The sequence below is a fragment of the Bos indicus genome, chromosome 8 (genome assembly GCF_029378745.1).
Source record: "Bos indicus isolate NIAB-ARS_2022 breed Sahiwal x Tharparkar chromosome 8, NIAB-ARS_B.indTharparkar_mat_pri_1.0, whole genome shotgun sequence".
In the NCBI taxonomy this organism is placed as follows: Eukaryota; Metazoa; Chordata; class Mammalia; order Artiodactyla; family Bovidae; genus Bos; species Bos indicus.
The window spans coordinates 62,677,834-62,690,673 of record NC_091767.1 but is presented as its reverse complement, the minus strand read 5'-3'; the positions used below and the strand labels follow the sequence as shown (position 1 = coordinate 62,690,673).

General features: G+C 45.9%; 1 protein-coding gene across 1 annotated transcript in view; it reads right to left on the bottom strand.

Annotated features, from left to right (window-relative positions):
- TMOD1 (tropomodulin 1) overlaps nucleotides 1-12,840 on the bottom strand; it is a 68,373-nt gene that overhangs the window by 10,719 nt on the left and 44,814 nt on the right. Inside the window, exon 7 of the mRNA XM_019966255.2 lies at nucleotides 12,125-12,268. Coding sequence (XP_019821814.1) covers nucleotides 12,125-12,268 — 144 coding nt within the window. The remainder of the gene's footprint in view (nucleotides 1-12,124; nucleotides 12,269-12,840) is intronic.

The window sequence follows — 12,840 nt, the reverse complement described above, 5'->3', positions numbered from 1 at the left end:
GACACAGTATTGTATCTAGAAAACCCTAAGGAATCCACAAAAAGCAATTATTAGAGCTGATCACCACATCAGCAAGCTTGCAGGGTGTTTAAGATCAGTATTCAAAACCCATCTGTGTTTCTACATACCAGCAATGAACCACCACCTCAAAGTGAAATTAAGGCAATCATTTCATTTACAATAACATTAAAACACTTAGGAATAAATTCAATAAAGAAACAAAGACTTGCATGCTGAAAACTATAAAACAGCATTGTACATTAAAGAGGACCTGAATAAATGTAAAAACATCCTATATTCATGGATCAGAAGACTTAATACTGCTAAGAGGGCAATACTCCCAAATTGATCTAGAGAAGCAGCAAACAAACACAGAAGCACCACTAATGACTCCCCACGGCTGATAACTGCTGCCATTTATTGAGAGATTACTATGTTCCCCATGCCCTGTGCCCAACATATAGGGTCTCAGTTCATTCAATAACCATACAGGATAAGCCCTGCCTTCTCTGCAGGCTGGCACTTAGGCCCTGCACAGTTCTGTCCTCGCCTTCCTTTCCTCTCTCAATCTTTCCTCAGGCTGGTTACCCCAGGGGTGGAGAGTCTGGTACCCGATGCCTGATGCAGGCAGAGGTCCATTCTAAAGGTTCACGTGTCCTCTTGCCTCCATGTGGAATGCTCCTACCCTCCCTCACCCTCCTGTTGACGTGTCCGTAATGCTTTAATTTGTTGTTGTTCAGTCGCTCATTTGTGTCCGACTCTGCAACCCCATAGACTGCAGCACACCAGGCTTCCCTGTCCTTCACCATCTCCCAGAGTTTGCTCAAACTCATTTCTATTGAGTCGGTGATGCCATCCAACTATCTCATCTTCTGTCATCCCCTTCTCCTCCTGCCTTCTTCTTTCCCAGCATCAATGTTTTAATAGCTACCGGAGATGCCCCCTCCCTGATGAGGCCTTCCTGATCTTTACCTCTGGAAACCATCTTTCCCTACTTGACACTCAAGCATTGTTATGTCCCTCTCTACTCCCAGCCCAGTCAATCTGCATTATTGGGTCACCTGCCTCTGTAACTGTCTCTCCCACTAGACCTGTGTTGTTCAGTAGAGCAGTCACCAGCCGCACTGGGCTCTTTAAATCTTTTTTAATGATATAACATTAGTTTCAGACATACAGTCTAATGATCTGATATTTATATACACTGTGAAGTGATGACTACACTAAGTCTAGTTAACATCCATCCCCATACACAGTTACCTACATAGTTTCTTATTATGAGAACTTTTAAGATTTAGTCTTGGGAGTTCCCTGGTGGCCCAGTGTTTAGGATTCCGGATTTTCACTGCTGTGGTCCAGGTTCAGTCCCTGATCAGGGAACTGAGATCCCACAAGCCACACAACCAAAAAAAAAAAAAAGTACTCGCCTAGAAACTTTAAAATATGCAATATAGTATTATTAACTATAATCATCATGCTGTACATTACACCTCCATGTGTTACTTTTTTTCTTTTTTTAAAATTAATTAATTTATTTTACTTTACAATATTGTATTGGTTTTGCCATACATTGACTTGAATCTGTCATGGGTGTACATGTGTTCCCCATCCTGAACCCCCTCCCACCTTATTAATAGAAGTTTGTACCTTTTGACATCTTTCACCCATTTCACCCACCCCTTACCCGCTGCCTCTAGCAACCACCAATCTGTTCTCTCTTTTTTTTCTTAGATTCCACAGATGAGAGGATATCGTATCTATATTTCTCTGAATTCACTTCACACAATATCCTCTAGATCCATCCACACTGTCACTAATGGCAAAAATTAATTCTTTTTATGACTGAATAATATCCCATTGGACATACCACATTTACTTTATCTATTCACCCAGCAACACACACTTTGGTTGTTTCCATGTTTTGGCTATTGTAAATACTGGTGTAATGAATAGGGACACATATCTTTTCAAATTAGTGTTTTCATTTTCTTTGGATAAACACCCAGAAGTGAAATTGCTGGATCCTATGATAGTTCTACTTTTAATTTTTTGAAGAACAGCCATACTATTTTCCATAGTGGCTGCACCAATTGTAATTCCCATCAATGGTGCCCAATGGTTCCCTTTCTCCATATGCTTGCCAACACTTGTTAATTCTTATCTTTTTGATAACAGCCATTCTAACAGGTGTGAGGTGATAGCTCATTGTGGTTTGGTTTGTATTTCCCTGATGATTAGTGATTTTGTGCAACTTTTTATGTACCTCTTGGTCATCTGCATGTCTTCTATGGGAAACTATTCAGATTCTCTGCCCATATTTGATTGATTTTTTAAAAAATTTAACTAAATAAAATGTATATGGAATCTAAAAAAATACAAATGAATATATATAGTAAAAATAGAAACAGGTTCACAGATATAGAAAACAAACTATTGGTTACCAGCAGGGATAGAGAAGTGGGGAGTGGCAGTATACAGATAGGGGATTAAGAGCTACAAACCACCACATATAAAATAGATAAGCAACAAGGACATCTTGTAGAGCATAAGGAATTATAGACATTATCTTGTAATAACTTATAATGGAGTATAATCTATAAAAATACTGAATCACAGTACATCTGAAACTATAATATTGTAAAGCAACTATAGTTCAATTAAAAGTTAAATAAAATTTAAAATTCAGTTCCTCAGTTGCATTCAAGTGTGCAAGAGCCAGTGGCTAGAGGTTTCCATATTGGTGCAGATACAGAACACTTCCATCAACACAAAATTCTGTTGGATGGTTGCTAACCTAGACCGTGAGCCCTTAGGGAGCACATAATACCCTATCTCTAGGGCAAGGTCAAGGCATTGAACTGAATGGAAAAAATAGGAATATGATCAGTGCACAGCAACTTGGGGAGGCTGAGAAGATACATCAGCCCAATATCCAAAAGGACAAGTGTGGAACTGCAGTTGAGACTCTCGATAAAGAACTCCTTCCAGGTATCCTGAGTTCACCGGAGCTTGTGTGGGTTCAGACAGAGCCGGAACTGCTGACTAGGGCAGGCAGAGGGAGGACGGTAAGATTCCACCAGCCCATCTGGCAAGGCTTCTGATAGTGCTGGGAAGAGCTCAGGCCTGTCCTCGAAGGACCCAGCACAGTCCTGGGCTCTGGCCAGCTTGGTCTGGCAGATGATACAGACTGCGACCCCAGTAAGGAACTGGCATGTCCCCCGCCCACCCCACTAAGCAGGAAGCCTGGTCCCTCCTTGCTGTCACTTGTCAGGCAAGCTCTGCTAGAAAGCAAGATGGACTAGTCTTAAAAGCACCAGTGTCCCGAGTGGAGGGACTGCCAATGACTGCAGGGGCCGCTTCGCAAAGCTGACACATCGTGCCGCCTGGTCTAGAGCACAAAGCACTCAGATGCAAGCTGCCCCATTCGACTGCCCTCCTTCCCTGGGAGGTCGGCAGCCCTGGACTTGGGGATGAGTAAACTGAGCCCGTGTGTATATGGAAGCCAGGCTGTGCTTCCTCTGCTTAAATGAGAGCCAAGGCTAGAGCTGAAGCTGGAGCTGGAAGGACTTCAGAGGATGCTCCAGCACCACCTTCTCCGACAGCCCTGGAATACATGCAGACATGTCAGGTGTGTGCCAGAGGGAACATTAGATAATCACAGCCTGTCTGCCTGGAGTGTTAATCTCTGACCCAAACTACATTTTTACATTAAAATAGAAAATGTGCATACATCGTAAGAAGCTTCCTACTTACTACCTTCTCAAGCCCTTCCTTTCTCCAGGGACTCTGAGACTAGAAGAACGTCAATCACTTCATAGATGAGAGAGGGGGCCTTGCAGACAGAGTCAGGACTAAAACTCTGGTCTCTTATTATCTAGTGATCATTGTGTCCTAGGCATGGCATAAGCACTTTACATAAGCTAAGTCAATTTCTCTTCCCTATAAACCAATGGAATATGTAGTATTCTTAAAACTTTCATCTTATAAACAAGAGACATGATAAGCAGATATTAAGAAATTTCCCTCCGATCACAGAGCTAGTCAGTTGCAGAAAGGACTTGCACAGTGTACTCCAGAGCCTGAGCTAGTTCCCACTTCAGTCGAGTGCCTCTGAAAGAGCTCAGAAGGGAGACTTGGCTCGGCCTGCAGATTGCCATCAACAGTGGCTGGCGAGGTAGTGGACTGCTCGTCCCTGGAGGTGTGTGAAGAGATGGCAGACTGCATCCTGTAAGGGTCTCCTAGATGTTGCTGGGGGAAGCTTAGGCTCCGTGACCTTTAAGGCCTCCAGAGCCTGCATTGAGTCTATCACTAGCTTGCTTGGGATGGCATAACAAATTAAGACGTGACCTTGACAGTGTGTATAAGACACTTAGGAGCCTCTTGTGGGGAGACTGAAGTGGAGCAGCAGACTCTGGCAGTAGGGCCAGGGAGAGGAGGTCGGGAAGAACTTTTGCCCCACTTCAGACATGCTTGAAAACTAAATCACTTGTGAGTAAATATTATCTCATTATTAACAATTCTAATAATGATACTAAAGCAGATGGAGTAAATTAAAAGTCTCCCTTCACATCATTTATCGTCCTACCCGCTTTCCACAGAAGAAACCACCATGGCCAACAGGATGTGTTCCTATGGATTTTTTTTTTTCTATGCAATATGTAACAAAAATAGACAGATTTTTCTTATTTTTCATTTTTTCCCTTAATGGATTCATACTGTACTTATTGTTCTGTAACTTATCTTTTTCATTTAATGTTTTCTGGAATCTTTCCAGGTCAGCACATGGAGAACTACCTCATTCCTTCTAACTGCTTCATGGGATGCCCTAGTCGAGACAGATAATTTCATTTGCTTCCAGTTTTCCGTGTCATACACAATGCAGGAGTGGGCTTTGCTGGAGAGGTAGGAGTATTCTTCAGGCTGGATGTGGAGATATAGTATTGGTGGGTTAAAATGACAGGCATATTTTGAATTAAATGTGTGACTGCCCTCCCCAAAGGACACGAACACTGATGTGCCCTTCAGGAGTGTATGACACCTCTTGCTCCCTCAGCCTTTACTCTGACCATGTATTATCAATCTGAGGAGAAGATGATCAGATTCACTACTTAATGAAACCATCCAACAACTCAGGTGCAACTGAGCTGTGACCTGGAGCTGGACAGAGGTGCCATGGACACCGAGAAGCTCACTTGATACATGTCATGGGGCCAGTTTTGGCCTTTTCTTTAATCCAGAAAATATGGACAACTGAGAACACTTGAAAAAACAACAGAAAGGAGCCTTGGGAATTATCTAATCCAACTTCAGAGTCCCAAATCCTGGCTGATATTAACATTTCCTCCTTTATTACAGCTGCCAGATTGTTCTGTTCCACTTACACACTCCCCTGGGGATGGGAGTACACCATTCTGAGTTGCCTGCTCTATCCTTGGCTTGCTCTGCTGGTTAGAAAGGCCTTTCTGGTCAAACAGCAGCAATGAAAAAGGATAGAAATGATTCTCACTCTGCTGATTAAAACATGCCTGCAGGACTGGCCCAGTGGTCCAGTGGTTAAGAATTAGCCCGCCAATGCAGGGGACATGGGTTTGATCCCTGGTCTGTGAAGATCCCACATGCTGCAGAGCAACAAAGCCCATGCACTGCAACTACTGAGCCAGGGCTCTCTACAGCCCGTGCTCCACAATAAGACAAGACACTGCGATGAGAAGCCCACACAGCACAGTAAAGAGAAGCCCGAGTGCAGCAACAAAGACCCAATGCAGCAAAAAAAAAAAAAAAGCCTGCAATTCTTTGACACTCCTCCCTTCAAAAGGTAGAGCCTAATTCCTCTCCCCTTGAGGGTGGCTTTGCTTAGTGACTCATTTCTAACAGACAGAACATGGCAGAAGTGACTGTGTAACTTCCAAGGTTGGCTCATAAAAGGCATTTTTGGCTTGGCTTCCTTCTTTCTCTGCCTTGGATCACTAGCTCAGGGAGAAGTTAGCTGCCATACCATGAGGACACTCAAGCAGCCCTATGGAGAGGTCCACATGGCAAGTAGCTGAGGCTTCCTGCCAACAGCCATGGAAGAAGCCACTTGGAAGCAGTTCCTCTAGCATTGGTCAACCCTTCAGACTTGGTCAAGCCTTGACTGTAATCTCATTAGAGATTGGGCTAGATCTATGCAGTCAAATTGCTTCTGGATTCCTGACTCAGAAACTGTGAACTAAATGCATGTTCATGTTGTTTTAAGTGGCTGAGTTTTTTGGGGGAAGGGAGCATACTTTGTTACACAGCTGGAGATAACTGATAGACTCACAGACAGTGTTGACCAAAAAAAGCCAGACACAGAAAGATTCCATTTATATAAAGTTTAAGAACAGGCAAAACTCGTCTCTGATGGCAGGAATTAAAATATTCATGCATTTGCGGGGTGCTGATTGGCAAAGGGGCCTGAGTGAGCCTGCTGGGGTGCTGAAGTGTTCCACATCTTGAACTTGGTGGTGATCACACAGCTACACATAAATTCGTAAATCCACTGAGTCGTCTACTCAAGATGCATTTGCTTCACTATGTATAAGTTAACTTCAATAAAAAATAAACTCAAGTAGGAAAGGAAGAGAGGGAATAAGAGAGGAAAAGAAAGTGGTTAAAAGTTGTTCCTTGCATAAGCTAGAATCTCTTGGATGTCGGTCCTCCCCATCCCACCCTTCCACCACTGACTGGGCCTAATTAACAATAGAAACATCTCCCCCCTTGATTGAGAAAAGACTATATGTCAGATATATGAGGCATAGCCCTATTAGGCGAGTATGAGTATTATTCCCGTTTTACACATAAAGAAACAGAGGCACGGATACAAGAAGTGACTTCCCCCCATTACACAGAAAGAACATGACACAGCTGGGGCATAGCCAGGACTCCATCCCTTGTTTGACTTCAAATGTCAGAGATTTGAAGCCAGGGAGCCCCTGGGTCAGTCTGTCTCCTGCCTAGCTTCTCCAAACACAGCCTGCAGTGGGGACCTGACATGGTGTGAGATCGTCACTGTCACAAATCTTTATTCTTGTTTATTCTGATCTGCATAGGAAAAGGATTTTCTCTATTATTTCCACTGACTTCATTTCATCTTTCCCTTAGAGTGAGGTAAGTAAAAGAACATAATTGACATTTAGAGGAAGGGACAGTGACACATGCCTGTCCTCTCAAGGAGGCTGAATACTTCCAGACTGAATTACTTCAATGCAAAATGAGACTACAGACTCGAAAACTATGCACAGACGGAGAGCTGCTGCTTAGAAGCTAAAACTATAAGGAACAAAACAAAACACAGTTGGTCTTGCTCTCGTGGTTTTCAAGAGTGTGTTTTCCTTATATCTTGCAAAACCAAAAGTTATATTCAGCCTCATTTAAAAAGCTGCCCTGAGTGTGGAATCTAAAATTAATGGGTATCACCATGTGTGAAAACCTTCAGGATCCTATTCTAGCATAGCTTTTGTTTTCTAAATTTATTTCCACTAGGAAAACAATCCAATCTGGAAAAACAAGAAAACATGATCCACTTCCTTTAGCTCCTTTTCAAAATATTAAGCACATTCTCGCTGTCAAATATTGGAATGAAATGCGAGACACCCAGTGAAATCCCCCTAGACTTTGCACATGTCTTCATGTGGAGAGGGAGCCTATTTTCAGGCCTCGTCTCTGCTGAGGGGCAGGGAGAGTGTCCCATGCCCCAAGTGTCCTGGGAAGGGCCTGCTGGAGGGAGCTCTGTGGGAGAGGAGAGTGGCTCAAGAGCGGTGAAGAGCTGCTGCTTGGGACACGGTTAGCTTGGGATGGATGGGCCTGCAGGCACCCCATGTGTCCTGCCTGCCTCCTGGGTGCTGGGAGGGTCTCTCCTGTCTGTTCATTAACACAGCCTGTTTGGAAGCTGGGTGCTTCAGTTCCAGCCCAGTTCTGAGCCTAACTTGATTCGTGACATTGGGCATGTCCCATCCCTTCTCAAATCCTTGGTTTCCCCATCTGCAAAAGGGGGGCTGGACTAGGCATGTCCCAGCGCTCTCAGCGGCAGTCAGCCCCCTGCCCCTCCCCCCATGCTCAGGCTCACTACTGTACCAGGGTGACTCCAGGCAGCAAGAGCATGGAAGTAAAAGAGAGCCTGGCTGAGTCAACAAGCAGCCTCAGAGTCCTATCCTGAGTCCGTGTCCTGAACCAGCCTGTGAGGCTCTGTGTCACCCTGGGCAGAACTCCCCGAGTCCGTCTCCTTGGCCGAATAAGGAGAAGGGAGGACTCTGACACAGGTTACGGGCGCAGGGCTGAGGAGAAAGCTGTGGCCTCTGGGGACCTCGGTGACTAACAAGAACGAGGAATAAATCCAGCGCCACTCATCACCTCCTCTTGGCCACATGCCCCCAGAGCCCATGCCTCCCGGGGCACTGAGAGAGGTATGGATGGCCTTCCCCTAGCCTGAGCCAGCAGAGCCCCCTCCTCGAGTCCTGTTTCAGCCCCCCACCTCCCCCTCCAGGTCTCAGTCCAGTCTCTAGACTCAGGCTCCCAGGAGTACCTCCTCACAGGCACCCTGAATGTGGGTAGTCAAAGCCCCCTCTGGTCTCCAAGCCCTGATGCCCTCTTCCTGCCCCCAACCCTCTCCCATCCAGCCGGGAACCATCTTATGACAGCCCACAGGCCACTTCCCTTCGAACTACTCACTCCCAGCCCTTTGGGCTCCCCTCAGCTCCCTTTCTGGCTTTCCTCAGGCGGTCCCATTAGTTGATTCTGAATTGATTCTACAGCTGTCCTCTCTCCTTCTCTTTGTTCATGTGGTTCCCTACACCGGGGATGCCATGGCCTCCACTTAACCCTCTGACATACTTCCACCCTAGAGTTTATCTCAAATTCCGCCTCCTCCAAGAAGCCCTCCTTGATGCCTGCTCCTGACTGAAAATTTTCCCCACAGTACCCCACTGTGTGTGGCTTGCTAGAGCACCTGGCTGAATGATCAACTATACACATGTCAGTCATCTCATCCAGTGTGGAATCTCAAGAGGACAGAGCCAGTATTCACACACAGAGCCCCGTACAGCTCTGGGTACAGCAGGCACTTACTAAACCCTGAGATAAAACAAAGGGAGACACTCCTAGGATGAGGTGGGAGCAGGTGGTGACCAGTGCTCTGGCCTGGCACCAAGGGAAAGGGACAGCTGAGAAGAACTAAGACCTGCACAAAACTACAGTAGATTCAAGAACCCAGACAGGCACAGTTCATGGACTTTAGCGTCACATAGACCTGGATTCTAACCTTGCCTCTCTTACTTCCTGTATGACCTCAGGCAGGTTACATAGCCTGCCTGGGCCTCAGTTTCCTCATCCACAATACTAGGATAGGCTGTGACATCCATCCAGCGAGTCTTTGCCAGCCTTAAATGAGATAATGGATACATGGTACCTGCTCAGTACATTAACTCTTAGAATAATGTGTGAACTCCCTAGGTCACCTTCAGAGTAAATATAAAAGTGAACAACTTCATAGTATTCATCTCTTAGCTCCTTAGAAGTAGAGATTCTCATTATCCCCATTTTACAAATGAGGAAACTGAGGCTCAGGGAAGTGGATAGCCTTGCATGGATGTTTAGCCGGGCTGAGGGTGATGGTCAGCATGGGCTCTGTCTTTGGGGGGAAGCACTGGGAGGGGAAGTGGGCAGCTTGCTCCCTGTAAGCTGCCACCAGAATGACCTGAAGCCAGTGCTCTGGGTCATCTTTGGCCGACATTCTGTCCCAGGAATCAGGTTTCAGCTGAGACTCCCTGCCCGGGTAGGCCTGGTATCACATGAGTAGCCAATCCCAGGGCTTGGCCTAAGGCTACTGCCAGGCATGTTACATGCCTTTGTTCCATCTCATCTGCCCCCTCTGCCTGCAATAAAGCAGGGTCAGCAATGGAAGAAAGGATGGAAGCAATGGGGGCTGGGAATGGGTGCTACAGCAGCAGGCTACTGGCATGTGAGAGATGGAAAGAATTTAATGCAGCAAGTTCACATGACACGGCTGCTGCAGGCTCATATGGCCTCTCTTTATGAATTAGAGAAAAGTGCCTTCTCTGGATGAATAAAGTCCTGTATGAAGTTTTAAAGAGTAGATTATGAGTTGGGTTTTGTCCCCTGTCTCCTCATTGTACAGTGGACAACATATACAACCATCCAGCGCAGCCCTGTTTATCAAGTGCCACTGCGGGACCAAGTTCTGAACTGCGTATTGGGATATGGAGATGACTTAGACACAGCCCCCACTTCTGAGAAGTTCAGAAGGAAGCCAAGGTGCTAGGAGAACCAGGGAAGGAGCTCTTAAACTCTCTCTGCGGGGAGGCTCAGAGGCCCTGTGGCAGGCTGAAGGGAGAAAGCAGTTATATGCTGGCTCTTGTGGGGGGGAAATAAAGGTTGGATTTGTAGTGTTTGCCAACATCCACAGTGTTAATACTCTCACTAGGAGTAACTACCAGTGTGCCATCACTCAAGTGGAGTTGGGAAGGGATATATGTACAGTTAGCTCCAGCAAGGTGGTTCAGGCTGGCTCTAGAACCACTGGGAGGAGAGACTACAACCAAATCCAGAAGGAAGAGGAGGATTTCTCTAGGCAGAGAAGGGGTCAGGGCAGGGGAGGACGTTCCTGGGGAGAGAAAAGAATAGCTCTAAGTCATGGAGCCGTAAGAGTAAGTAGGGAGCAAACTGTGAAGAGTTGTGAAGGTTTAAGATTGGGAGAAGTGTTAGTCTCTCAGTCATGTCCGATTCTTTTTGACGCCATGAACTATATAGTTCACCAGGCTCCTCTGTCCATGGAATTCTCCAGGCTAGAATACTGGAATGGGTAGCCATTCTCTTCACCAGGGGATCTGCCCAACCCAGGGATCGAACCTGGGCATCCCACATTGCAGGCAGATTCTTTACCATCTGAGCCACCAGGGAAGGGACCGCCAAAGTCTTCTGGAAGCTGGTGATGCTTAACCTCTTGACACAGGTTACCTGCCTATATGAGTCATTAAGCTGTGGATTTAACTTCTATGCACTTTTCTATATATTTGTATAATTTTTTTAATGAGGATAAAAAGTAGAGATAATCTCATTCAGGGACAACCACTGTACACAATTTTGTTCTATTTCATCCAATCTTTTTCCTATACACACATTTATATGACCATTCAGCAAACATTTTCATGTAGGGAAAAAAAGCAAGTTCTCTATCAAACCATAAAGAATAAAGCATTTTAGCACTAGAAGCGACATGGTATACTGGAAAAGAGTGGGTTTCAGAGTCAGAGACCTGCATTCAAATCCTGCTTCTGAAAGTTCTCAGGGCTGCTTGGCAGCCCTGAGAAAGCTGCTAGCCTTCAGCTTCTCTGAGCCGTTTTGTTTTCTGAAAACTGAGACCGATAACACTCACATCCTGCAGGGCAGTTGGGAAGATCAGAGATGATGTGTATAAGGTACACAGCACATAGCCTGGCCCACAGGGAACCCTCAACATGTGCAACAGACATGATACTGTTATTAGTATCATCTTAGAAAGTTAGAACTGAAATGGTTGCCCTGAAGATAAATGACTGAACTACGGAAGTTATAGAGAAATGATAACCCTGTAAGGAAAAAGGCAAACTAGAATTTGCCCAGGGAATAACCTTGATGGTATTCAAAAGCCCACTGAGTGGTGTAGGGGGGTGATGGATAAAAATGGTGTTGTTTTGCCTAATGAGGAAGGCTCCAGTGGTTTATAAGATCTGTGCATCAGATATACCCTGTATGCAGCAGAGAACAGAATTAAACTCAACAAACAGGACTTATAGGGAGCTGACTTCTACTGGATATAAGGAAGGATATTCTCACTAAAAATGAAAGGGGTGATCTCAATAAAAAGTGAGCCTCCCATCATTAGGGGTCCCCAAGCAGAAGCTGGTGGAGCACTTGGTGGGAATGATGAAGAAGGAACTGTGAGCATGTAGAGGGTATGGACTGGATGACCTTGGAGGTCTCTTTAAAGCTGGGCTCTGGAGCTTTCATAAGCAGCAGCATCTGCTCTGTCCAGTCCATACAGCAGCAAATGAACAAGTGCAGAAGTGCAAGCATCAGGTGAAGGACACAAGGAGGCCCTTGCCCATCTCACCTGGTTATCGATCTTCAGTTCCACCAGAGAAGTGTTGTACGGAAGTGCTTCCACTAAGCGCAGGATCCCGGCTCCGGATATGAAGTTCGATTCCACGTTCAGTGTCTTCAACACCTTGTTCACCTTGAGCATCTCGGCAAGGGCCTTGGACCATAGGAGAAAAGGTAGGGTACCGTGAATTACCTGATCAAGGCTGGAACCCCTGTGGGTAGAACCTAAAATACTGAGGGAGCCTTGCTGGGAGTGAGAGTCCCTCAGACACAGTCAGGGACCAGGAAGAAGATCTCCTCAACTTCCTTCACCAAGCACCATTCTGTGTCTCTCCTCCCCTCTGGCTTGCTGTGGCTCCAAACCCCAGCTGGAGAGTTTCAGCTCCTTAACCTGCATCCAAATCTTCTATTACCTGGTTCCCTTGCCCTGATCAGCCTCAACTCCAGCTACCCTCTTGTTGGTGCTACTCTCAGTTCCCCCCGGCACCCAGCGCTCTCCCTCTGCTCTGCCTTTCCTCATCCTTCCCTACCACCTGGAATGCCCTTCCTTTCTGCTTCACTCATTGAAACCCTGTCCATCCTTCCAGGCCATTCTAATGCCCCTTTCTCTAAGAGTCTTTCCCCCTAGCTTGCTGTGCCTGCCTTCTTGAACCTCACAGACTTTATCCATAACCTCCCTCATGGAACTTGTGTTCCTGTGTTTAGAGTTGTTTTTATAGAGGTTTT